General features: G+C 45.8%; 1 protein-coding gene across 2 annotated transcripts in view; it reads left to right on the top strand.

Annotated features, from left to right (window-relative positions):
- The window catches only part of LOC139560619 (neuropilin-1a-like), a 61555-nt gene that overhangs the window by 10517 nt on the left and 23493 nt on the right, over positions 1 to 27545 (top strand). For both annotated transcript variants that reach the window (XM_071377551.1, XM_071377552.1), the window contains exons 3-6: positions 8415 to 8596; positions 17235 to 17462; positions 19960 to 20124; positions 22612 to 22778. In XM_071377551.1, coding sequence (XP_071233652.1) covers positions 8415 to 8596; positions 17235 to 17462; positions 19960 to 20124; positions 22612 to 22778 — 742 coding nt within the window. The remainder of the gene's footprint in view (positions 1 to 8414; positions 8597 to 17234; positions 17463 to 19959; positions 20125 to 22611; positions 22779 to 27545) is intronic.

Below are 27545 nucleotides of genomic sequence, written 5' to 3'. Positions count from 1 at the left end.
GACAGCAGACGTCTTTGATTCTTGACTGCTGAGACTCATTCTCGATACGGCTGTGGAAAAGTTAGAGATCAGACCTGCATCTCAAATGGAACCCTATTCCTTATATACAGATATACTATCTTAATTTGATCACTCGCTTGTCACAGATTATTTTAGTGTATTCAAGGTTTAAAAAGGCTTCTAAAGTTTGTAATTTCCACTTTAAAATGTCAGACTTGGTTTATCCTAACTAAACATGTAAAATCCCTACACAAATATATATTATAATCCACATATTCATTTCCTGTTGATGCAGCTTTATTTTCCTGCTGTGAGAAACTGGTCAAATTAAGATAGGACATCTGTAGTGCTATAAGCCTTATAGACCCTGGTCATAAGTAGTGAACTATACTGTATAGTGAATAGGGTGCCATTTGGCCAGTCCCCCCGGCCACTCTTTTCTCTGTATACATCAATGATGTCGCTCTTGCTGCTGGTGATTCTCTGATCCACCTCTACGCAGACGACACCATTCTGTATACTTCTGGCTATTCTTTGGTCACTGTGTTAACTAACCTGCAGACGAGCTTCAATGCCATACAACTCTCCTTCCGTGGCCTCCAACTGCTCTTAAATGCAAGTAAAACTAAATGCATGCTCTTCAACCAATCGCTGCCCGCACCTGCCCGCCCGTCCAGCATCACTACTCTGGACGTTTCTGACTAAGAATATGTGGACAACTACAAATACCTAGGTGTCTGGTTAGACTGTAAACTCTCCCTCCAGACTCACATTAAGCATCTCCAATCCAAAATTAAATCTAGAATCGGCTTCCTATTTCACAACAAGGCATCCTTCACTCATTCTGCCAAACATACCCTTGTAAAACTGACTATCCTACCGATCCTTGACTTCGGCGATGTCATTTACAAAATTACCTCCAACACTCTACTCAGCAAATTGGATGCAGTCTATCACAGTGCCATCTGTTTTGTCACCAAAGCCCCATATACTACCCACCACTGCGACCTCTATGCTCTCGTTGGCTGGCCCTCGCTTCATATTCGTCGCCAATCCCACTGGCTTCAGGTCATCTATAAGTCTTTGCCTTATCTCAGCTCACTGGTCACCATAGCAGCACCCACCCGTAGCACGCGCTCCAGCAGGTATATTTCACTGGTCACCCCCAAAGCCAATTCCTCCTTTGGCCCCCTTTCCTTCTAGTTCTCTTCTGCCAATAACGGGAACAAATTGCAAAAATCCCTGAAGCTGGAGACTCATATCTCCCTCACTAACTTTAAGCATCAGCTGTCAGAGCAGCTTACAGATCATTGCACCTGTACATAGCCCATCTGTAAATAGCCCATCCAACTACCTCATCCCCATATTGTTATTTATGTGTTTTGCTCCTTTGCACCCCAGTATCTCTACTTGCACATTCATCTTCTGCACATCTATCACTCCAGTGTTTAATTGCTAAATTGTAATTATTTTGCCACTATGGCCTATTTATTGCCTTACCTCCCTAATCTTACCTCATTTGCACACACTGTATATGGACTTTTCTATTGTGTTATTGACTGTACGTATGTTTATCCAATGTGTAACTCTGTGTTGTTGTTTGTGTCACACTGCTTTGCTTTATCTTGGCCAGGTCGCAGTTGTAAATGAGAATTTGTTCTCAACTGGCCTACCTGGTTAAATAAAGGTGAAATAAATAAAATAAATAAAAAACTCAACCGCTTGTATTTAGGAAGGGCTATATGACTATCTATCACCACAGATGGTTATGTATATATCTGGCCTTCCTCCTGTATCTAAACACAATAAGCAGTGGACTGGAGTACAACTGCAGTCTAAAAATAAGAGTTACTGCTGTATGGCTGGCTGGCTGGCTGACCATGTGGATGGTGTAGAAATATATTATTGGCATCTACATAATGATCGACAGGACAAGCATTAAAATGATCTGCCAGGACAAGCATTAAAATGATCTGCCAGGACAAGCATGAATGTCTAGATAACTGCGTTGTTGTTGTGCTATAATATGGATGAAAAAAAGCCTTGATCACCAGTCATCATGAGGACTCCAGTCACCATGTTCCTGTTTCCATCTCGGGGTGTGTCAGACACTACAAGGCTGAAACCAGAGGTGTTTGTGGCCAGCCGGCTGCAATCAGAAAGCCCAGTAAGCCCCATTAGATAACAGTGCTTTCCTTTCAGAGTAAAAGTAACAGCTTGTTCCTCTCCTCCCTGTCTGTCCGTCTGTCCAGGATAAATATAAAGTATTCCCTATATATAGTGCACTACTTTTGAGCAAGGGCCCTTTTCCTCTTACCTCTCCCAGGCATATGAGTCTCCTTTCTCAGGATTTAGACTTGGGAACACCCTTTAAATGTGTGTTAAACCTAAGGGGTACGCTGACTGAGGCATGGGGAAAAGATAGTGACACATTTTATGTGGTTGGCCCCATAGGTTCGATTTTACTGTATTTATTTGTTCAATGTCAGAACAGACAGCTATTTGGTTATGTTGTGCCCATTAATAGTCTTTCACTGTTTCTGGACACATTCTGTTGTTAAAGAGGTAATGATGGTACATTGTTCTCCGACACCCAGCATGTGATCTACTGTGTGCGGCTGACATTCGCTATGCCATGTCGTGTCCTTACGGGAGTCTGTCTATTATCCTCTGCCAATGTGCCTTGTTTAGCTCATAGTCAACTATGCAAACACGGAGTAATTGACACATCAGGCAAGAGATCCTCGCAATCAAACAATAACATCAATCACTCCAAACAGTAATTATGACGACAATCTTCCCACCTGACTGCAGTTTATTGGTCACAGACAGCTTAAGGCATAAATATGTTTCCAATGCTTAAATGAACACTCTGCATTATAAAATCTATTAATTCTGTTCACAGCAGGCTTTATGTGACCTGTGGGAAGCATTTGAAGTGCCCTCTAGTAAAGCACTAGTGCCTAGCTTACAGTGATGTTATGTATGTATGGCATTTTATTCCTGTGCATCATGCCCCCCTTAGATTGACTTGTAAAAGCAGTGCCATGGGGAGAGAGTATGCAGATGGCTACACACTTGGGGCTTTCATTGCTCACTGAGACAGCCCTATTAACCAACTGAAACTCTTTCCTCTCGCCCTTGTTAAGTAGAAACTTAGACTACAGCTACAGAACATACCCTAACTGCCCTCATATTGTCCAGTAGAATCGCTGGTTAGGTTATTCATGCCCTCTTGTGAGGATGGTCTGGTAAGTGCTTTGCACAAACACACACACACACACACACACACACATACACATATTCATACACATACACATCAACACACTACAGTAGCAAGTCCATCTGGGGCTTGAAACCATAGTAGCCCTCTGGTCCACAGTAAGGATTTTCCTAACAACTCAACGTGCTAGTCTAACACCTTTATAGTCGTATGCTAGTTGTGTTACCCTCCCTTCTAACAACTGCGTTCAATCCATCTTCCATCATCTGAAAGGCATCAGGGGAATGTTTACAGGCCCAGCTTTTCTTTAATTTAGCCACCCTCACGCACACATAGTTGCAAGGAAAACACACGCACACACACACTGGGAATGACTCAGTGTGCCTGCTAGGCTAGCAGCCTCCCTCCATCCTCTCCTCTCACTGGGAGAAGTTAAGGCATTAGTTATTCCACTGACCTAGCCACACTCAGGGTTAATCCAGCCTGCAGTGTCGAACAGGCTGAAAACTGGAAACTGTCGACAGACGAACACACTCTGTCTCAGCTGGGTCCTGCCTTAGGGCAGAGTAGTGTCTCATCAGTCAGACATACCACACATTTCTATGAGAATTTGGTCGGGTCGCCCAAAAAGTGACTTATTGCAGCTTTAACCAAAGCCTAAAGGACTGTGTCCACAGGCATTGAAGGAAGCGAAGGTAATTTCACTGCCTAAAAATAGTAAAGCATCCTTTCAGTTTACTGCCCATTCTTAATAAACTGTTCTTAGTAAACTGATGGAGAGGATTGTGTTTGACCAAATACAATGCTATTTTTCAGCGACCAAGTTAACTACTGACTTTCAATATGATTAACTACTGATTAATATGATCAATACAAGTGGATGCCAAAGATCCAACACTATTGGAATGCACTCAAGTTGGTTGAGTAATAACCTGGGTCATATTACAGGCATTAGTCACAGTTAGAAGCTTCCTCTTGAGAGGACAGCTAGTTGCTAACCAGTCAAGTCACCCAGAAAATAGAGCTCTCTGTTAACATCACACACATTATCAAGCTTTGCAGACATATTATCCATTATCAGTTGCCAGAGAGGAAGAAATCCACTCAGGGAATTCACCATGAGGCTAATGGTGACTTTAAAACAGTTAGAGTTTAATGGCTGTGATAGGAGAAAACTGAGGATGGATCAACAACATTGTAGTTACTCCACAATACTAACCTAATTGACAGAGTGAAAAGAAATAAGCCTGTACACAATAAAAATATTACAACACATGTCCTGAATACAAAGGGTTATGTTTGGGGCAAATCCAAAACAACAAATTACTGAGTACCATGCTCCATATTTTCAAGAATATGGGTGGCTGCATCATGTATGCTTGTAATCATTATGGAGTTTTTCAGGATAAATCATTAAGGGGAGTTTTTCAGGATAAAAAAAAAGAAACGGAATGGAACTACTGTAAGCACAGGCAAAATCCTAGAGGAAAACCTTGTTCAGTTTCATTTCCACCAGACACTGGAAGATTAATTAACCTTTCAGCAGGGCAATAACCTAAAACACAAGGCCAAATCTACACTGGAGTTGCTTACCAAGAAGACAGTGAATGTTCCTGAGTGGCTGAGTTAGTTAAATCTGCTTGTAAATCTAGGGCAAGACTTGAAAATGGTTGCCTAGCATTGATCAACAACCAATTTGACAGAGCTTGAAGAATTTTGAAAATAATAATGTGCAAATATTGTACAATCCAGGTGTGCAAAGCTTTTAGAGACGAACCCAGAAAGACTCATAGCTGTAATTGCTGCCAAAGGTGATTCTAATATGTATTGACTCAGGGGTGTGAACACTTATGGAAATGAGATACTGTATTTCATTTTCAATACATTTGCAAACATTTCTAATAACATGTTTTCACTTTGTCATTATGGGGTATTGTGTGTAGATGGGTGAGAAAACAATCTATTGAATTCATTTTGAATTCAGGCTGTAAGTCAAGGGATATGAATACTTTCTGAAGGCACTGCAGCTAGCTAATAACCAGACATTCTTTCATAGAATACTTTTCCAGAGACTTTCAAAACAATAAACCGAGCTCTCCTTCGTTCTGGGTTCAACATGTGATGTACTGAATGTGGGTGTGATGATGAGTCTTGATATGACCTACAAATGTACAGGGAGTGAGTTCATGGTTCTCACAGCCTAGCTAACAGTCTAACTAACATCGTTGGTATAGACAAGAGAGACACTCACAGGACAAACTCACTCTGTCACTCCCCGGCCCTAAAATTAGATGCAACCCTACAAATGGTGTGTCTTAGAACAGAATGTAACATTGTGCCTCCCTGCTGGTGCAGACAGAAACAAATGGGTTTTCTTTCCCTCTCCTCCCACCCCCACTCCTTTAGCAGTTCAGTTGTGCCAACCCCATTTTTCCCTCTCCTCCCACCCCCACTCCTTTAGCAGTTCAGTTGTGCCAACCCCATTTTTCCCTCTCCTCCCAACCCCACTCCTTTAGCAGTTCAATTGGGCCAACCCCATTTTTCCCTCTCCTCCCACCCCCACTCCTTTAGCAGTTCAATTGGGCCAACCCCATTTTTCCCTCTCCTCCCACCCCCACTCCTTTAGCAGTTCAATTGGGCCAACCCCATTTTTCCCTCTCCTCCCACCCCCACTCCTTTAGCAGTTCAATTGGGCCAACCCCATTTTTCACACTCCCTTCCCATAGATTTTTTTGTAAGCTTTATTTATTCGCACCGAATAAAAGAAGAGAAAGGCATAACAGTACAGATTAAAAACACGGGTAAAAACGGTGTGCTGGTGAGGTTGGAAGCCCAAAAGGGCTTATATGAAAACCACACCAGAAATATAAGTACAACATTTTTTAAATTGTTTGTTCAATCAGTTAAACAAAGCATATTCATTATAATTGTACATGATGTACTCAGTATACAAGAAAAAAACATGTTTGATTATATGTCTGTGTGCAAGTATGTGAGTGTGACAGTTAGGCTATATGGAGGCATCCAGGCTACATACAGGCAGCCAGGCTACATACAGGCAGCCAGGCTACATACAGGCAGCCAGGCTACATACAGGCAGCCAGGCTACATACAGGCAGCCAGGCTACATACAGGCAGCCAGGCTACATACAGGCAGCCAGGCTACATACAGGCAGCCAGGCTACATACAGGCAGCCAGGCTACATACAGGCAGCCAGGCTACATACAGGCAGCCAGGCTACATACAGGCAGCTAGGCTACATACAGGCAGCCAGGCTACATACAGGCAGCCAGGCTACATACAGGCAGCTAGGCTATATGGAGGCATCCAGGCTACATACAGGCAGCCAGGCTACATACAGGCAGCCAGGCTACATACAGGCAGCCAGGCTACATACAGGCAGCCAGGCTACATACAGGCAGCTAGGCTACATACAGGCAGCTAGGCTACATACAGGCAGCCAGGCTACATATAGGCAGCCATGCAAAAAGTGGAGAGGTGGAACCCTTTATTGGTGTTCTTTAATCCACCCGAGGATGGGAACTTTTTTTGAGAGTGGAACAGAGACAGCTGTCGTCATCATCAAGCCTGCTTAGACACAGCAGTCATGGGATTGGGAACAGACAACTATACAGGATTCATAAAATGCTGAACTGTTAATGTGTTCACATTAAGAGTTCATGTGGTTAGAGTAGATACTATTGGTCCACATGTCCAGGCTGTCATTGGAAATAAGAATTTGTTCTTAATTCACCTACCTGGTAAAAAAAAAAGAAAAAAGGTTAAATAACTAAAATTAATAAATGTGTTAGCTGTCTGATTTAAACAAAGAAACCCAAACCCAGAGAGCTCAGCGGAGAACCCAATTACACACACACCACACACACACACACCACACACACACACACACCACACACACACACACCACACACACACACACCACACACACACACACACACACACACACACACACACACACACACACACACACACACACACACACACACACACACACACACACACACACACACACACACACAGAGAGAGAGAGGTGCCTGAGAATCAAACTCCTGGGCAAACTGATGAAGTAGCTGTGTGTAAAGCCTAGGATATGTCCCAAATGGCACCCTATTACCTACAGTGCCTTCAGAAAATATTCATACCCTTGGACTTTTTCCACATTTTGTTGTGTTACAGCCTGAATTGAAAATTGATTAAATTGAGATTTTGTTTCACTGTCCTTCACACAATACCCCAAAACGTCAAAGTGGAATTTGGTTTTTAGAATTTTTTACAAATTAATTTGAAAAAATGAAAAGCTGAAATGTCTTTAGTTAATAAGTATTCGACCCCTTTGTTATGGCAAGCCAAAATAACTTCATCAAAGTATTTGTAGGTCCCTCAATCGAGCAGTGAATTTCAAACACAGATTCAACCACAAAGACCAGGGAGGTTTTCCAATACCTTGCAAAGAAGAGCACCTATTGGTAGATGGGTAAAAAATAAAATAAAAAGGAGGCATTAAATATCCCTTTGAGCATGGTGAAGTTATTAATTACATTTTGGATGGTGTATCAATACACCCAGTTCCTACAAAGATACAGGCGCCCTTCCTATCTCAGTTGCCAGAGAGGAAGGAAACCGCTCAGGGATTTCACTATTAGGCCAATGGTGACTTTAAAACAGCTACAGAGTTTAATGGCTGTGATAGGGGGAAACTGAGGATGGATCAACAACATTGTAGTTACTCCACAATATTAATCTAAATGACAGAGTGAAAAGAAGGAAGCCTATACAGAATACAAATATTCCAAAACATGCATCATGTTTGCAATATGGCACTAAAGTAAAACTGCAAAGAATTTAACTTTATGTCCTGAATACTAAGTGTTATGTTTAGGGCAAATCCACACAACACATTCCTGAGTACCACTTCATATTTTCAAGCATGGTGGTGGCTGCATCATGTTATGACTATGACGCAGCCATGCTAACCATACCACTCTATGAACATGTATTTTCCTTAATTGCAGTAGGTTGAGGCCCAGTGCTGTGGTCAAACCTCCAAACCAAAATAATGATCTATTTCACTATTGTTTAGCTACTGTTTACCTATTGTTTAGCTATTGTTTAGCTACTGCAGCAGTGTTGTACAATAAGTAATTCTTACTCCCCTCTCTGTGTCCTCAGGTATGACTATGTGGAGGTGTTTAACGGTGGGGATGAGCAGGCTCCGACCCTGGGGAAGTTCTGTGGGAAGATAGCCCCCTCCCCCATCATCTCCAGCGGCAGCCAGCTCCTAATCAAGTTTGTGTCCGACTACGAGTCACCCGGGGCTGGATTCTCAGTGCGCTACGAGGTCTTCAAGACAGGTCAGCCTCTTTGGATCCGGTGTTGAAACGTTTCTAAATTATTTCTTACTATTATGTGTTATTACTTGTTTCACTCTGTTCAAATACAGACAAGGGTGAATCCTAACTTCCACCTAAGAGGAATTTTCACTTAGTCATGCATTGACGGCAATGGGAGACTAAGGGCCAGTTAGGATTCGCAGCTAAGAGGCTAAATCATTTGTTCAAGGTCTTACAAGCTAAAGTTAAAGCTACTTCATCCTTTCCTATACAACTAGCGTCAGTACTGTAGGTCACCCTTGTTGAAGCCAAATGAACCCAGGGACCCAGAGTCCCCCTGCTCTCTGAATGGCCCTCGGGGGGCAGGATGCAGGACAGGGAGAGTACTGTAAACATTCATATCAGCCTTTAAAGGAAGGAACCCCATTCCCATGTCCTTTATCCAATCCCTATTAGCCCGGCCAGTTTCTCTATCCAGCTGACTGAGAGCCAATCATGACATATCTGATAAGGAAGGTCCAACACACACTGACTCTCCTGAAAAGACCCCTCTCTACTACTCTTGGAACCAATGGTGGCCAGGTTCATTGTAATGGCTGGAATGGAATGGAAAGGTATCAAACACATCCAACACACGGGAACCATGTGTTTGATACCTTTCCATTCATTCCATTCCAGTCATGACAATGAGCCCATCCTCTGATTTCTTCCTCTATCGGTCATCACTGCTTGGAACCCATTACCACGCTATCTGAGTCTCTGCCTGTATCTCTCCCGTCCACGCCTGGTGCTTGTGGTTGTTAGAGAATGGGGATGGATGCAGTAGGAGCAGGTTTCCTGTTGTTGCTAAGTCTTCCTGCTGATTTGGTCCTGCTGCCTTTTGGCTCTAGAAGTGCTAGTGGGAGAAGCTGGGAATTTTCCACTGGAGCAGCCAGTGAGGACAGGGCCCCAGTGAGAGAGAGAGACAGAGACACAGAGAGAGAGACAAAGACGGACGGACGGACGGACGGACGGACGGACGGAGGGAGGGAGGGAGGGAGGGAGGGAGGGAGGGAGGGAGGGAGGGAGGGAGGGAGGGTACCAGACAGGTGCAGGAGACCCCAGTGAGAGAGAGAGAGATACAGAGAGAGACACAGAGAGAGACACAGAGGGAGGGAGGGTACCAGACAGGTGCAGGAGACCCCAGTGAGAGAGAGAGAGAGACACAGAGGGAGACACAGAGGGAGACACAGAGGGAGGGAGGGACAGGTGCGGTAGCCCCAGGCTCATTTAGTTAATGGACAGTTTATCCTTGGAGGCTCAGGGGTGACCTGCACATTAGATGAATGCTCTTGCAAAGATAGGCTGAATCTGAATCTAGGACGGGGGGGGGGGGGGTGTTAGAGAGACGAATGTAGGTCCTCTTAACCAAGAGTGCACCCCGAATGGCACCCTATTCCCTATATAATGCACTGTTTAAAAAAAGTTGTAGTCAAAAGTAGTGCACTATAGAGGGAACGATTTGGGACGCATGTAAGAAATAATCATTTGTACTGTTACACACGTGTGTAAGTCCCCCTGAGACACCCACAGGGAGTGGGGTCACAGCCAGGATCACCATTGTCCAGCACCCCTGGAGGAATTAGGATTAAGTGCCATGCTCAAGGACACAGCAACAGATTTTTCACCTTGTCGGCTCCTGTATTTGAACCAGCGACCATTCGGTTACTGGCCCAACACTCTAACCTCGAGGCTACCTGCCATATGTATGACTTAAAAATTGCGCCTGCATTGGCCTCTCCTCCCTCTACAGCTCTTCTCCCTCTACGGCTCTGTTCCATCTACGGCTCTGCTCCCTCTACGGCTTTGCTCCCTCTACCGCTCTGCTCCCTCTACCGCTCTGCTCCCTCTTTACGCTCTGCTCCCTCTACGGCTCTGCTCCCTCTACCGCTCTGCTCCCTCTTTACGCTCTGCTCCCTCTTTACGCTCTGCTCCCTCTACGGCTCTGCTCCCTCTACCGCTCTGCTCCCTCTACCGCTCTGCTCCCTCTACCGCTCTGCTCCCTCTACCGCTCTGCTCCCTCTTTACGCTCTGCTCCCTCTACGGCTCTGCTCCCTCTACGGCTTTGCTCCCTCTACCGCTCTGCTCCCTCTACCGCTCTGCTCCCTCTTTACGCTCTGCTCCCTCTACCGCTCTGCTCCCTCTTTACGCTCTGCTCCCTCTACCGCTCTGCTCCCTCTTTACGCTCTGCTCCCTCTATGGAACCTCTATGTCTCTGTTCCCTCTACGGCTCTGTTCCCTCTATGGAACCTCTATGTCTCTGCTCCCTCTATGGCTCTGTGCCCTCTATGGAACCTCTATGTCTCTGTTCCCTCTATGAAACCTCTATGGCTCTGCGCCCTCTATGGCTCTGTGCCCTCTATGGAACCTCTATGTCTCTGTTCCCTCTATGAAACCTCTATGGCTCTGCTCCCTCTATGGAACCTCTATGTCTCTGTTCCCTCTATGGAACCTCTATGGCTCTGTTCCCTCTATGGAACCTCTATGTCTCTGTTCCCTCTATGAAACCTCTATGGCTCTGCTCCCTCTATGGAACCTCTATGTCTCTGTTCCCTCTATGGAACCTCTATGGCTCTGTTCCCTCTATGGAACCTCTATGGCTCTGTTCCCTCTATGAAACCTCTATGGCTCTGCTCCCTCTACTGCTCTGTTCCCTCTATGGAACCTCTATGGCTCTGTTCCCTCTACTGCTCTGTTCCCTCTATGGAACCTCTATGTCTCTGTTCCCTCTATGGAACCTCTATGTCTCTGTTCCCTCTATGGAACCTCTATGGCTCTGTTCCCTCTATGTCTCTGTGCCCTCTATGGAACCTCTATGTCTCTGTTCCCTCTATGAAACCTCTATGGCTCTGTTCCCTCTATGTCTCTGTTCCCTCTATGGAACCTCTATGTCTCTGTTCCCTCTATGGAACCTCTATGTCTCTGTTCCCTCTATGGAACCTCTATGTCTCTGTTCCCTCTACCGCTCTGCTCCCTCTACCGCTCTGCTCCCTCTACCGCTCTGCTCCCTCTACCGCTCTGCTCCCTCTACCGCTCTGCTCCCTCTTTACGCTCTGCTCCCTCTACGGCTCTGCTCCCTCTACCGCTCTGCTCCCTCTTTACGCTCTGCTCCCTCTACCGCTCTGCTCCCTCTTTACGCTCTGCTCCCTCTACCGCTCTGCTCCCTCTACCGCTCTGCTCCCTCTACCGCTCTGCTCCCTCTTTACGCTCTGCTCCCTCTACCGCTCTGCTCCCTCTTTACGCTCTGCTCCCTCTACGGCTCTGCTCCCTCTACGGCTTTGCTCCCTCTACCGCTCTGCTCCCTCTACCGCTCTGCTCCCTCTTTACGCTCTGCTCCCTCTACCGCTCTGCTCCCTCTTTACGCTCTACTCCCTCTACGGCTCTGCTCCCTCTACGGCTTTGCTCCCTCTACCGCTCTGCTCCCTCTACCGCTCTGCTCCCTCTACCGCTCTGCTCCCTCTACCGCTCTGCTCCCTCTTTACGCTCTGCTCCCTCTACCGCTCTGCTCCCTCTTTACGCTCTGCTCCCTCTACGGCTCTGCTCCCTCTACGGCTTTGCTCCCTCTACCGCTCTGCTCCCTCTACCGCTCTGCTCCCTCTTTACGCTCTGCTCCCTCTACCGCTCTGCTCCCTCTTTACGCTCTGCTCCCTCTACCGCTCTGTTCCCTCTATGGAACCTCTATGTCTCTGTTCCCTCTATGGAACCTCTATGGCTCTGTTCCCTCTATGTCTCTGTGCCCTCTATGGAACCTCTATGTCTCTGTTCCCTCTATGAAACCTCTATGTCTCTGTTCCCTCTATGTCTCTGTGCCCTCTATGGAACCTCTATGTCTCTGTTCCCTCTATGGAACCTCTATGGCTCTGCGCCCTCTATGGCTCTGTTCCCTCTATGGAACCTCTATGGCTCTGTTCCCTCTATGGAACCTCTATGGCTCTGTTCCCTCTATGGAACCTCTATGTCTCTGTTCCCTCTATGAAACCTCTATGGCTCTGCTCCCTCTATGGAACCTCTATGTCTCTGTTCCCTCTATGGAACCTCTATGGCTCTGTTCCCTCTATGGAACCTCTATGGCTCTGTTCCCTCTATGAAACCTCTATGGCTCTGCTCCCTCTACTGCTCTGTTCCCTCTATGGAACCTCTATGTCTCTGTTCCCTCTATGGAACCTCTATGGCTCTGTTCCCTCTATGAAACCTCTATGGCTCTGCTCCCTCTATGGAACCTCTATGTCTCTGTTCCCTCTATGGAACCTCTATGGCTCTGTTCCCTCTATGAAACCTCTATGGCTCTGCTCCCTCTACTGCTCTGTTCCCTCTATGGAACCTCTATGTCTCTGTTCCCTCTATGGAACCTCTATGGCTCTGTTCCCTCTATGGAACCTCTATGGCTCTGTTCCCTCTATGGAACCTCTATGTCTCTGTGCCCTCTATGGAACCTCTATGTCTCTGTGCCCTCTATGGAACCTCTATGTCTCTGCTCCCTCTATGTCTCTGTGCCCTCTATGGAACCTCTATGGCTCTGTTCCCTCTATGGAACCTCTATGTCTCTGTTCCCTCTATGGAACCTCTATGTCTCTGCGCCCTCTATGGCTCCTCTATGGCTCTGCGCCCTCTATGGCTCTGTTCCCTCTATGGAACCTCTATGGCTCTGCGCCCTCTATGGCTCTGTGCCCTCTATGGAACCTCTACGGCTCTGTTCCCTCTATGGAACCTCTATGTCTCTGTTCCCTCTAAGGAACCTCTATGTCTCTGTTCCCTCTATGGAACCTCTATGGCTCTGCGCCCTCTATGGCTCTGTGCCCTCTATGGAACCTCTATGGCTCTGTTCCTTCTATGGAACCTCTATGGCTCTGCTCCCTCTATGGAACCTCTATGGCTCTGTTCCCTCTATGGAACCTCTATGGCTCTGCTCCCTCTATGGAACCTCTATGGCTCTGTTCCCTCTATGGAACCTCTATGGCTCTGCTCCCTCTATGGAACCTCTATGGCTCTGCTCCCTCTATGGAACCTCTATGTCTCTGTTCCCTCTATGGAACCTCTATGGCTCTGTGCCCTCTATGGAACCTCTATGTCTCTGTTCCCTCTATGGAACCTCTATTGCTCTGCTCCCTCTATGGTTCTGTTCGCTCTATGGAACCTCTATGGCTCTGTTCCCTCTATGGAACCTCTATGTCTCTGTTCCCTCTATGGAACCTCTATTGCTCTGCTCCCTCTATGGAACCTCTATGGCTCTGTTCCCTCTATGGAACCTCTATGTCTCTGTTCCCTCTATGGAACCTCTATTGCTCTGCTCCCTCTATGGAACCTCTATGTCTCTGCGCCCTCTATGGCTCTTTTCCCTCTATGGAACCTCTATGTCTCTGTTCCCTCTATGGCTCTGCTCCCTCTATGGAACCTCTATGGCTCTGCTCCCTCTATGGAACCTCTATGTCTCTGTTCCCTCTATGGCTCTGCTCCCTCTATGGAACCTCTATTGCTCTGCTCCCTCTATGGAACCTCTATGTCTCTGCGCCCTCTATGGCTCTGCTCCCTCTATGGAACCTCTATGTCTCTGTTCCCTCTATGGCTCTGCTCCCTCTATGGAACCTCTATGGCTCTGCTCCCTCTATGGAACCTCTATGGCTCTGTTCCCTCTATGGAACCTCTATGGCTCTGTTCCCTCTATGGAACCTCTATGTCTCTGTTCCCTCTATGGCTCTGCTCCCTCTATGGAACCTCTATGGCTCTGTTCCCTCTATGGAACCTCTATGGCTCTGTTCCCTCTATGGCTCTGCTCCCTCTATGGAACCTCTATGGCTCTGCTCCCTCTATGGAACCTCTATGGCTCTGCTCCCTCTATGGAACCTCTATGGCTCTGCTCCCTCTATGGAACCTCTATGGCTCTGTTCCCTCTATGGAACCTCTATGTCTCTGTTCCCTCTATGGAACCTCTATGGCTCTGCTCCCTCTATGGAACCTCTATGGCTCTGTTCCCATTTAGGAAGTGTAATATACTGTGACAAGCCAAGCTACGACTCTGGCTATGGGTATCTTTACGACGAGAGAAAAGCGACACTGGAAATTGTCATAAACTGCTCTCATGATGAAGACAAGCACCATTTGTGTTAAAGATAGTGTATCGTCGCGGTGACTGATGAATGTGGGTATGTCCCAAATGGCACCCTATTCTCTACATTGTGCACTACTTTTGATCTGAGCCCTATAGGCCCCGGTCAAAAGAAGTGCACTCAATAGGGAATAGGGTGCCATTTGGAATGCAGAACGATTGGAACACATCCAGAGCTCCTCCCCTCATTGACCACATAATACGCACCAGTGGTCTTATAAATGATACACACTGGGTGTTCCACAGAACCATGAGACTATATCTGTCTAGGCCTCTCCTCTCACTATCGTTTCACTGACATTCCTCAAACCAAAAACACATGTCTGGTGGTTAAGAAAGACGGACATTTTTCCAGGACCACATCAAACTGTGGCTTAGACAGGGAAAGTTCTCCGTCCAAGTGGGTGGAGTTTGGCAGGAGGTTAGTTGATAGACACAATGTACAGGCAAGATCACACACTCTCTCTCTCTCTCTCTCTCTCTCTCACAGACGCTCTCTTTCTCTCTCTCTCTCTCTCTGACACACACTCGCTCTCTCTCTCTCTCTCTCTCTCTGACACACACTCTCTCACAGACACACTCTCTCTTTCTCTCTCTCTCTCTCTCTCTCTCTCTTTCTCTCTCACAGACACTCTCTCTCTCTTTCTCTCTCACAGACACTCTCTCTCTCTCTCTTTCTCTCTCACAGACTCTCTCTCTCTCTCTTTCTCTCTCACAGAGACTCTCTCTCTCTCTCTCGCTTTCTCTTTCACAGACACTCTCTCTCACAGACACACACTCTCTCTCACACCAGCTGAGCCAGATCAAAACCTGCCGCCTCTCCTCTGATGCCATTCATCATGTCACCCATATAATGACGCCAACTGTGTGAACATCAAGTGAGCGGAACCCTTACTCTTCTCTTTTCTGTTGCATGCTCTCATGTATCAGAGGTCACATCTGGCCCGGCAACACGAGAGACACATCTCTCTCCTGTGGGTCAGTGACCCACATCAACTCTGTGTGCGTCTGTCATCCCATCTTCTCTACAAAGATCAGTCAACATTACAACAGTAACCTGGGCTTGCACATGTCACTTTATGACAGTCGACTGACTCCCTGACTTTTGGACTGAGGTGAACTGTGTCTGTCATCATAGGCATCTTTGTGCAGACAAACTCTGTTGTGTCAAACGTCTTGTACATCAGTTGTAGAACTTGAATGTGTACAATGCCAAAATGTGCACAATGCCAAGCAACAGTGACGGTTTGACAGCGGTTTGTTGGGGTGGAGTGGCGGTGAGCGGTTTGTTGGGGTGGAGTGGCGGTGAGCGGTTTGTTGTGGTGGAGTGGCGGTGAGCGGTTTGTTGGGGTGGAGTGGGGGTGAGCGGTTTATTGGGGTGGAGTGGGGGTGAGCGGTTTGTTGGGGTGGAGTGGGGGTGAGCGGTTTGTTGGGGTGGAGTGGCGGTGAGCGGTTTGTTGGGGTGGAGTGGGGGTGAGCGGTTTGTTGGGGTGGAGTGGGGGTGAGCGGTTTGTTGGGGTGGAGTGGGGGTGAGCGGTTTGTTGGGGTGGAGTGGCGGTGAGCGGTTTGTTGGGGTGCAGTGGTAGGGGTGAGGGGTTTGTTAGGGTGAGGTGGTAGGGGTGAGGAGTGTGTTGGGGTGAGGTGGTAGGGGTGAGGGGTGTGTTGGGGTGAGTTGGTAGGGGTGAGGGGTGTGTTGGGGTGAGGGATTTGTTGGGGCGAGGGGTTTGTTGGGGTGAGGTGGAGTGGGGGTGAGAGGTTTGTTGGAGTGAGGTGGAGTGGGGGTGAGGTGAGGGGTTTGTTGGGGTGAGGTGGAGTGGGGGTGAGGTGAGGGGTTTGTTGGGTGAGGTGGAGTGGGGGTGAGGGGTTTGTTGGAGTGAGGTGGAGTGGGGGTGAGGGGTTTGTTGGGGTGAGGTGGAGTGGGGGTGAGGGGTTTGTTGGGTGAGGTGGAGTGGGGGTGAGGGGTTTGTTGGAGTGAGGTGGGGTGGGGGTGAGGGGTTTGTTGGGTGAGGTGGAGTGGGGGTGGGGGGTTTGTTGGAGTGAGGTGGAGTGGGGGTGAGGGGTTTGTCGGGCCACAAAGTCTCCAAAAACAACCCAGGGTGTTTGTGTCTGACTGCAGCAGTCAGTAAATACCAGGCGCCCCCAGTCAAAACACAGACAGAGCCAGCCAGTGGCACTGAAGGTGTGACCAATAGGAACAGGCTCAGTGGACACCTCAGTGATAATGGAGTAAATGGACTCAGGAACCCATGAACCCCTGCTAACAGTGGTTTATATAAATCCAAGTGACAACATTGTAGTTATGGCAACATATTGCTTGCTTTCAGATCCTCAACTGCTGTATGATTAGGGTTACAGACAAATACAGTGATTATGGTGATAAATAACAGCATTAATACATTTAATACAAGCATACAGCCACAAAACTACAGCCATGGACCCAAATAGTATATACCAAAACAGGATAAAGACATGCAAAGTTTAACATACAATGCATATTTTTTCCCATCTTCTCATCAGGACCTGAGTGTTCTAGAAACTTCACCTCGTCTAAGGGCGTTATAAAGACGCCAGGCTTCCCTGACAAGTACCCCAATAACCTGGACTGTACCTTCATGATCATCGCCCCCAAAATGTCAGAGATCGTGGTGGACTTTGACACGTTCGACATGGAGCCTGACACCACGCCTCCACCCGGGGCATTGTGTCGCTACGACTGGCTGGAGATCTGGGACGGGTTCCCTGCAGGTGAGAGAGTGAGAGTGTGACCCAACCAAATCATGAGAAAAGATCATTACTTGACACACTGGAAAGAATTAACAAAAAAACAGAGCAAACCAGACTGCTATTTGTCCCTAAACAAAGAGTATGCAGTGGCAGAATACGTGACCACTGTGACTGACTAAAACTGGAGGAAAGCTTTGACTATGTACAGACTCAGTGAGCATAGCCTTGCTATTGAGAAAGGCCGCTGTAGGCAGACCTGGCTCTCAAGAGAAGACAGGCTATGTGCACACTGCCCACAAAATTAAGTGGAAACTGAGCTGCACTTCCTAACCTCCTTTAAAAATATATATTTCACCTTTATTTAACCAGGTAGGCTAGTTGAGAACAAGTTCTCATTTACAACTGCGACCTGGCAAAGATAAAGCAAAGCAGTGCGACACAAACAACAACACAGAGTTACACATGGAATAAACAAACGTACAGTCAATAATACAATAGAAAAAGTATATATTCAGTGTGTGCAAATGAGGTAGGATAAGGGAGGTAAGGCAATAAATAGGCCATAGTGGTGAAATAATTACAATATAGAAATGTAACATCCTGCCAAATGTATGACCATATTAGAGACACATATTTCCCTCAGATTACATAGATACACAAAGAATTTGAAAACAAACCCAATTTTGATAAACTCCCATATCTATTGGGTGAAATTCCACAATGTGCTATCACAGAAGCAAGATTTGTGACCTGTTGCCACAAGAAAAGGGCAACCAGTGAAGAACGAGCACCATTGTAAAATACAACCCATATTTATGTTTATTTATTTTCCCTTTTGTACTTTAACTATTTCCACATAATATGACATTTGTAATGTCTTTATTCTTTTGGAATTTTTGTGAGTGTAATGTTTACTGTTAATTTGTATTGTTTATTTCACTTTTGTTTATTATCTAGTTCACTTGCTTTGGCAATGTTAACATATGTTTCCATGCCAATAAAGCCCTTACATTGAAATTGAATTGAGAGAAAGAGAGAGATTTGTTTCATCAGCCAGCAGAGCTGTTGTTTTTCATCCACCAGGCCACACAGATTGATTTAGCACATTAAGGAGACAGGCAGAACCTACACTATTCATTGTCTACAATGATGTTGTTTCACTGACCGCGTTGCCCAGTCCCCATTGTTGTGTGATTGGGTCTGAGGAGAATGGGAGGAAATGTACATTGACAAGCATCAGAGGAGTGCCTGGCTGGGCACATTGCTTTGTCTGGCTCCCTGAGACTTCTTCCTCTATACTAGGGCCCTGCCAGGCTAGGGCCTGTGTCTCAAATGGCACCTTGTTCACTATTTAGTACACTACTTTTGACTAGATCGCAATGGGCCCTGCTCAAAAGTAGTTCACTTAATAGGGAATGGGGTGCCATTTGGGAAACAGCCCCAAGGAAGGGACTGGCACAGCCCTATAGAAACACACAAGGACCAAACAATCACACACCTCACAGCTGGGTTAGTGCTGTAAACATGCCAGGCCGGCCATGTCTCAATAGACCTGTGTGTTTTCTGTCCCGGGGTCTGCGAAAGCTTTGTGTTTGAGGTGTGTACATGTTTGACATCCCAGATGGTAGGCGACACAATGTATTTGAAATGGAAACAAAAAGGGAAAAGGAGAATTCTTGACACATAATTGGAGATGAGAGATATTTTTTCTGTACCAGACCTGTTATATATTGGCTGTGAACACGTGTTAATGATAAACACTGTGAACGTGCCACAGTCTCTGCTACCTGACATGTCACGTCTGTTTTGACACAAGGTGTAAAGTCACAAACGAGGTGAGACCTGAGATCGGAAAGTTCCAACCTGTTATCCTCTAATGGTTGTCACACGTTCACGATAGAATGTTTTGTCAGATAACAGAGTGAAAGTTAGTGAAACTTTTAATGGAGGGAAGTTCATTCTAGAATAGAGACTTTGTGCAGTAAATTAGGCTATTACTACAGATTATAAACTGGTTGGTTCAAGCCCTGAATGCTCATTGGCTGACAGCCGTGGTATATCAGACCTTATACCACAAATATGACAAAACATTTATTTTTACTGCTCTAATTACATTGGTAACCAGTTTAAAATAGCAATAAGGTACCTTGGGGGTTTGTGGTATATGACTAATATACCACGGCTAAGGGCTGTATCCATAAGAACAGCCCTTAGCCATAGTATATTGGCCATATACCACACCCCCTCGTGCTAATTGTAGAAAAGCTGAATCAATCACAACATGGGATATTGAAGGAAGTAATTGTGATGTTGTAGCTGTGATGGACTTTACATTGCTCTCGCTCTTCATTTCTCTCTTTCTCTCTCCCCTCTCTCTCTCTCTCTTCATTTATCTCTTTCTCTCTCCCCTCTCTCTCTCTCTTCATTTCTCTCTTTCTTTCTTTCTCCCCCCTCTCTCTCTCTCCCCTTTCTCTCTCTCTCTCTCTTGCCCCCCCTTCTCTCCTTCTCCCTATCCCAGTGGGACCCCACATTGGGCGGTACTGTGGTAACAGCAGTCCTGGCCGAGTCATCTCCTACACAGGGATCCTGTCTATGACCATCAACACTGACAACGCCATCGCCAGAGAGGGCTTCTCAGCCAACTACACCGTCAGAGAGAGGAGCCTACGACAGGGACCAGAGGGTTAGTATGACCTACTGCCTCACGGCCCAGGGCCGTTCTAGCCCCGGGCGTTCGTAAATTCGCTCTGGTCATCTACTCCGATTTCAGAGCGCTCTCGTCTCAGTGTGCCAGAGCACAGAATAACTGACAAATTTACGAACGCTCAACACGCGTTGAATATGTCAGTAAATGTTGGCAAAAATCATAATTAAATTGTTGCCAGCAGCACAGTTACAGTCATCAATGCTCTAGATAACATAAAAACAGCCTAACCAGCTCTGCTAGGGCGAGTAAAATTATCTGGAAGTAGCTAGCTAACTTTAGCCGGTTAGCTTGGGTGCTTGACTGCCGTTGTGAGGTCAGAACGCTAGGATCAACTCTACCCCTTGGCCAAAGCGTCCAGTGTGCGCTCTGAACGCTCCGAGAGGGAAACACTCTGAATTTGACTAATGGACAATCTGACAACTCTCTGAATTTACAAACGCCGAGAGCGCACTCTGAGCACACACTGAGCTCTGGCACTCCAGATAGAATTTACGAACACACCCACAGTAGGTGGGATGGGGCGGGGGGGACAATGTGTGTGTGACTGACTGGTGACATAAGGTCTGTTTAGACGCCTCTCATACACACAGAGGCAGGATGGACTTACTCCCATCGCAGAGAATCCAAAACAGTCTCTGTCCTTCCATCTCTCCTCAGCGCTCTGCTAATTCTCTAATTTCTATTCATGCGTTTCCTTCGCTTCCATTCGCTCAGCAGGCATTGACAGAACATCAAAATGTCCACATATCATTGCAATCCAAATGAAAGACCTTATCAGAGACTATTTCAACAGTTCATGCGACCAAAGTCACAGTATGGGGTGTTTCTGATTGTTATAGATAAGATAACGTCATCGGGGAAATAGGAGGAATACTGATTTCTGAGAATTTTACATTCCACCAACCTTCCTCCCACGTAATGGAAAAAAGTATCTGAAGTTTTCCCAAAACAGTTTTAAGAACATTTAGGCACACACATTTCTACCACCAAACAGACTGATTGGGAACTAATGCTGTGGAAAAGGCAATGTGATTGGGTTCACCATGGAGCCTTCATTTCAATCTGTCACGCTTAGCTGGAGGCCTGGTGACAAGACCAGTCATCACTCTGCTCTGTGTGGGTCCACTGTGAAAACACACAGCTAGCCAGCCACGGAGGGTGTGTGTGTGTATTTATGTGTGTGTGTGTGTGTTTCTACAGCCATCTGGGATAATTAGAGATTTGTCTAACACCAGCACTGCTCTTAGCCATCCAGAGAAAGGCTATGTGGACAGATTTACAATCTGATGGGAGCCGTGTGAGTGTGCACACACAAACACAAACAAACAAACACTCGCACACACACACATTCCTTCAACCAGGGTCAGAGGGACAGGTCGCAAGGCCCTAAATCACTGTAGGAGTCCGGGTGATTTTCAACATGGAGTCTGTTTGAGATGTTTTGTACAACCTCCTGATGCGTTTTGGTCATCCAACATGAACATGAACACCAACCACTGGTATTTTACAGAGATAAAGAGTAAATAAAAATGGGACCCAGTCCCTCTCTGCTTGGCACTCAGCATTAAGGAGATTGAATTTGGGGTAAGGGTGCATGCATCAGGGCAGCGAACCTAACCTGAACCTGTGTTTGGGGCAAGGGTCACCAAACAGACACTAACAAAGACAGGCATTCGACGTACTACTCCGGGGGTGTTGAGAGTGAGGCATTTACAACCACGACTAATCAGAGGAATTTGGTGCGCTCTAGCCCCCGACAAAATGTTCTGAATGGGGCATCTTTTAACATGTCTAGTTGAGATACACAATGCTCTTCTTTTCTTCTGAGCATAAGGTCTACCTGTTGTATTTGTATTTCAATTTTGAGCAAGTAAGTTTTAGTTTCCAGTAAAACACAGTTAATTTCCATTGCATTACACATTAATTGTCTTTGTGATTGAGACTTCTATGAGTCACACTAATACAGAGAGTCTCTTTAGACCAGTGGTATTCAAAATGAGTAACAAAAAATTAAGAGTACAGATTATTGTATGGGACAATATACAAATGTTTTTTTAAATATAATTAGACAAATAGTATTTTATTGAGTAAATATAATTTATTGGTTTCTTTCATTTTAATAAGAGATGAAAATGCAATGAATTGAAGGTTATTTGTTGATGTAGATTTGAGGTTACGATAAATTATTGGGGGAAAAAATGGGGTCCCCTGAAATTCTGCCTGAAAAAAATGGTGTCCCTGCTGAAAAAGATTGAACACTGCTTTAGACAGACACGACAGGACAGAGGCTCATAGCCCTCACTCTACCACTAAACCTAACTCTAACCATAACCCCAGCAAGTTGTTGTGTAACAACAGAGTTGCAGTTGATCATTTGTTGATAATTGAATCGGTATTATGCAGATCATCTCTAGGGGAATATCCAAATAAAGTGTAACTCGTGTTTTATTTCTCCTCTGACAGACTTGACCTGTCTGGAGGGCCTGGGGATGGAGTCAGGAGAGATCACCTCAGATCAGATCACTGCCTCCTCTCAGTACAACCCTAACTGGTCCCCAGAACGCTCCAGACTCAACTACATAGAGAACGGATGGACCCCCTCAGAAGACTCTGCTAGAGAGTGGATACAGGTAAGAGGGAGAGACAGCCCTGGGGAAGCTGGTGTCTGAGTCCCAAACGGCACCCTATTCCCTTTGTATTCCTATGGACACTGTTCACTACATAGAGGAATAGGGTTCTGTGTGTCTGTCACTGACATTACTTATCCTATTGGTGCCTATAAAACATTATGGCTGCATAGTAAACACTGGATTGAGCAAGAATTGGGTATTCAACTGGTTGGGAAAGTGTGTTTAGTCCTTTACAGCTCCCTGTTCAGCTACTGTCATGTGAAGTGAGTGTGTGTGTGTGTACTGTATGTGATTCTAGGTGTGCATGCATGCGTGAGTATGATTGTGTGCGTGTATACACTAGTGTGTGTGTGTGTGTGTGTTTGCGCAAATTTGATTGTGTGTGTGTGTGTGTGAGAGAGAGATTGTAGTAGCACAGGTCATGAGGGTGTTCGTGAATGATGCCAGACCTACAAAAGCCAAAAAATAAACAACACCAAGTCACAAACAACAGCGATTATGATTGGGAGGCCAGACTGGTTGGTGTTTGGGTTGATTAAGCTCCTACCTATGCACACTGTAAACAAACTGTCCAACAGGGACATTCTATAATCTAGTTTTGTATCAGCAACAACCTCAGGGTTGGGCCTCTTGTGGTAAATGCAGATTGTTATATGAGGCCGTTATCTAACACTACAGACACACACTCCAAACACTATGAACTGAACAGGAACATGTCAATCAAGATTTCACTAGTTTCACGAAACAGAACAGAATTACAGGAATAATGCAGGGATTATAATGTCTTTTAATACAACCAAATGCAATAGCTGCTTTTAAGGAACTGATAGGAAAACACACAACATGTATCAAATGGGACATCCTCCATAGTTTGACCCCATTGCATGATAATTCTGTTGTTCTTTGAATCATGGGATGTTGTTACATTACCACAGAATAGTACAGTAACATACACTACATGGCCAAAAGTATGTGGACACCTGCTCATCGAACATCTTATACCAAAATAATGGGCATTAATATGGAGTTGGTCCCCCATTTGCTGCTATAACAGCCTCCACTCTTCTGGGAAGGCTTTCCACTAGATGTTGGAACATTGCTGCGGGGACTTGCTTCCACTCAGCCACAAGATTAGGCCTGGCTCGCAGTCGGCGTCCAATTCATCCCAAAGGTGTTCGATGGGGTTGAGATCAGGGCTCTGTGCAGGCCAGTCAAGTTCTTCCACACTGATCTCGACAAACCATTTCTTTATGGACCTTGCTTTGTGCACGGTGGCATTGTCATGCTGAAACAGGAAAGGGCCTTCCCCAAACTGTTGCCACAAAGATGGAAGCACAGAATCATCTAGAATGTCGTTGTATGCTGTAGTGTTAAGATTTTCCTTCACTGGAACTAAGGGGCCTAGTCCGAACCATGAAAAACAGCCCCAGACCATTATTCCGCCTCCACCCAACTTTACAGTTGGCACTATGCATTCGGGCAGGTAGCGTTCTCCTGACATCCACCAAAAACCCAGATTTGTCCGTCGGACTGTCAGATGATGAAGCGTGATTCATCACTCCAGAGAACACGTTTTCACTGCTCCAGAGTCCAGTGGCAGCGAGCTTTACACCACTCTAGCCGACGCTTGGCATTGGAAACCCATTTCATGCAGCTCCTGATGAACAGTTATTGTGCTGACATTGCTTCCAGAGGCAGTTGTGCTCAAATTTCATACACCTGTCAGCAACGGGTGTGGCTGAAATAACCGAATCCACAAATCGGAAGGGGTGTCCACATACTTTTGTATATATAGCATAGTCTGAAGGATGGGAAGGCACTCCCTCTTTCTTTTCTGGGAGAGGAAGAAATAGCCCCCCATGGATTTGTGTGGACTGTGTGAATGACAGAGTACGCCTGGGACCTGGGCTGTTGTTCCTTACTGTAGCCTATCCTGGTAAAATCCCTAGAGTTTCTATATATTCCCCTCCGCTTTCTATAAATGAATGGCAACCTACTTATAGCACACAAGCCCCGCTGTTAGACTCTTTGAGCCACTTGGACATTTGATAGACATACTTGTTATCTCTTTGAGAATCATAATCATCATAATCACAGCATTGTATACAAAGTGCACATCAACAAATCTGTACAAATTGAAAAATGCTGAGAATGTTTGCCAAAAGGTGGACAGACAAGCAGCTTGAGTACAAACTAGAAGGGTTTTGGACAGTGTCCTGGACTATCCTGGCAGGAAATACCTTGTTTCTCAGCTTCAGTCTCAGTCTAAACTTGATCTCACAACCAAACCAGAGACCTTTATTGCAATAGATGGCTCTGAATCGAACGTTCTGTCCAGCAACCGAACACTCTGTCCAGCACCTCCTATTCTATCTGACATGAGCTCCGCAGTGGCCGGCCAAGCCTATTGGCCAGACTCCTCTATGAAAAGACTGATGCTAATTACTCTCCCGTATTCCTAATTACTCCACACTTGGCAGTGGTAACACTCTGCGGTTGAAAATGAAACCCTCCGCTCAGGCCTTTAATGGAGAAAACAATAAGAGGCAGACACGGCTGCATTCATCAGCCGGACCTTCACTAAATGAGATTCAACAAAAACATTGGCACATCCTTCAAAACAGGATATTGGTGTTTTTATGGCGAGGAGAGGAAGAGCTTGTAATCAGCACTAGGCTACTGTGACTGACTGCTGTGACTGACTGCTGTGACTGACTGCTGTGACCCACTTTTTCAGACCTCTCCGTGTTTTCTCAAGAAAGTGCTGTGCTATAACCTTGGGTTTAGACTGCTTAAGATCAGGACAGGAAAAGGGGTTCCGACCACATGTAGGATTGTTAGCGAGGAAAAATACTGCTCCAGATTGCTTCCAGAGGCCGTTTGGAACTCAGTAGTGAGTGTTGTATCCAAGAACAGGCGGTGGTCCCGTTCGGTGAGCTTATTGGGCCTACCACTAAACAAGATTCTCTAAAGTGACAGGGTCAATCATGGTCAGGTCAGTTGAGATGTCGGTTTTGGACATGTTAACATATTCTACATGGACCAGCTTTGAATGCATTGTAAAGAGCGTATTACACATCTCTTCTGTTCCTGTTCAGTTTTGCACTAACAAGGCAATTATGTTAACGACTGCATAGCACAGAATGCTTCAATTCTTCTACCATGACATCCAAAATTCCAAAATAAAACTCACGCCCTGCCTAAGTATAATACATTTTAGTGTATGATTCTGATATGTGCACATCGACACTGGATCATATGCGACCTAACTAAATATTGCATTCTTCACTTTCTCTTAGGATGATGGGAGCTCCTCCAACAGTCTCTGAGGACTAGTTGTTTTCACTTTTCCTCTCTGTCCTAGAACAACATGTTCACTCACAGCACAGCCAGGTCCAAATGTGTTCTCCAGATGTACAGCCCTTTCCTGGTTCCCTACGTCACAGACCCATGACAAACGTTTCTCCTCAAGCAGTATACCTCTATAAATGCTTTGTCTTCGGGGAGGAAGGAAACCTTTCCTGCATGAGCTTACTTCACAGGGTTCAATTACATGTCAATCTCACTACAATTCAACTCGTATGTACAACAATAACGGCTAAGTTGGGGATTAATTACACACAGTGATGGGTTGGTAGTTGCATTCATACCTGTGGCATACGGAGGAAACTGGCTATAGACGGGCCAAGCTATATCCCTTTAATATAAAAGCCAAGATGAGGCAATGAATTAGCATAATACCTATATGGCCAAAGATTCATTATAAAGGAGTCGAAGCACCAATTCCTGTCCTCCATCATCCAGGCCACATTAAAATGACAACATGGTGAAGAATTGTATCCTGGAAATAGTATCCATAATATATAAACTGTCGACACATGAATAATATAATTTTATGTAGCGAAGGCACGCATGCATGAATTAAGTAACTCATTATATTCAGCTGAAGTAAGAAGAATGGAGCATTACTCTGTGTTCCAAATGGGACTGTATTCCCTACATGGTGCATTCCTTTTGTACTTTTGACCAGAGCCCTAGTCAAACGTAGTGCACTATAGGGAATAGGGTGCCATTCGGGACTTAGCCTCTGGCTAGCTGCACCATGCTGCGGAGTGGGACACTTACTGTAGCATACTTCATCATAACAAAATGGAAAATGATGTACCTAGAAAACACCTCATAATTCAAACCCCCTAAAAGAAGGCATGGAGTTGCACAGTTTTTTGTCTATAAATCAATATTACCTCAAAGACACTCTAACGGTTCTTTTGGAAGATACTCTGAAAGAAAATGCTTTCATTTGACAAAGCAAAAAAGCATATCACTGACTCAAGACAAATGCACAGAAACAAACGCATCTACACTATTATCACATAGCAACCAACCACGCTGTGCCCCAGCTACTTTAAAGCACATCAATATTTAATACATGAAGCCAACAGCAGCAGTGTAGCCAGCAGGCAGCCCTGCCCTCCATGCCCTTGAGAGACCAGGGTTGAGCCCCATATTCCATATATTGACCACTACCCTATATGCCCTGGTCAAAAGTTATGCACTATAGGGAATAGGGTTCCATTTGGGATGCAGCCTTAGAGAGACCAGCAGCTCAGGAATTCCCCAGACGGACAATTGAATTCCCCAGGCGGTGGAGCTGACTTCCTGTGGATCTACCCCTGCTCCCAGAGGAAGGGCCAACACTCCTGTACTCACCGTCAGGGGCATTGTGGGCCTTCCGACTGGTTTCATCCTGTCTGCCACAATTGTACT

The sequence above is a fragment of the Salvelinus alpinus genome, chromosome 30 (genome assembly GCF_045679555.1).
Source record: "Salvelinus alpinus chromosome 30, SLU_Salpinus.1, whole genome shotgun sequence".
Classification (NCBI taxonomy): domain Eukaryota; kingdom Metazoa; phylum Chordata; class Actinopteri; order Salmoniformes; family Salmonidae; genus Salvelinus; species Salvelinus alpinus.
This window is presented reverse-complemented; position numbering and strand designations above follow the sequence as displayed.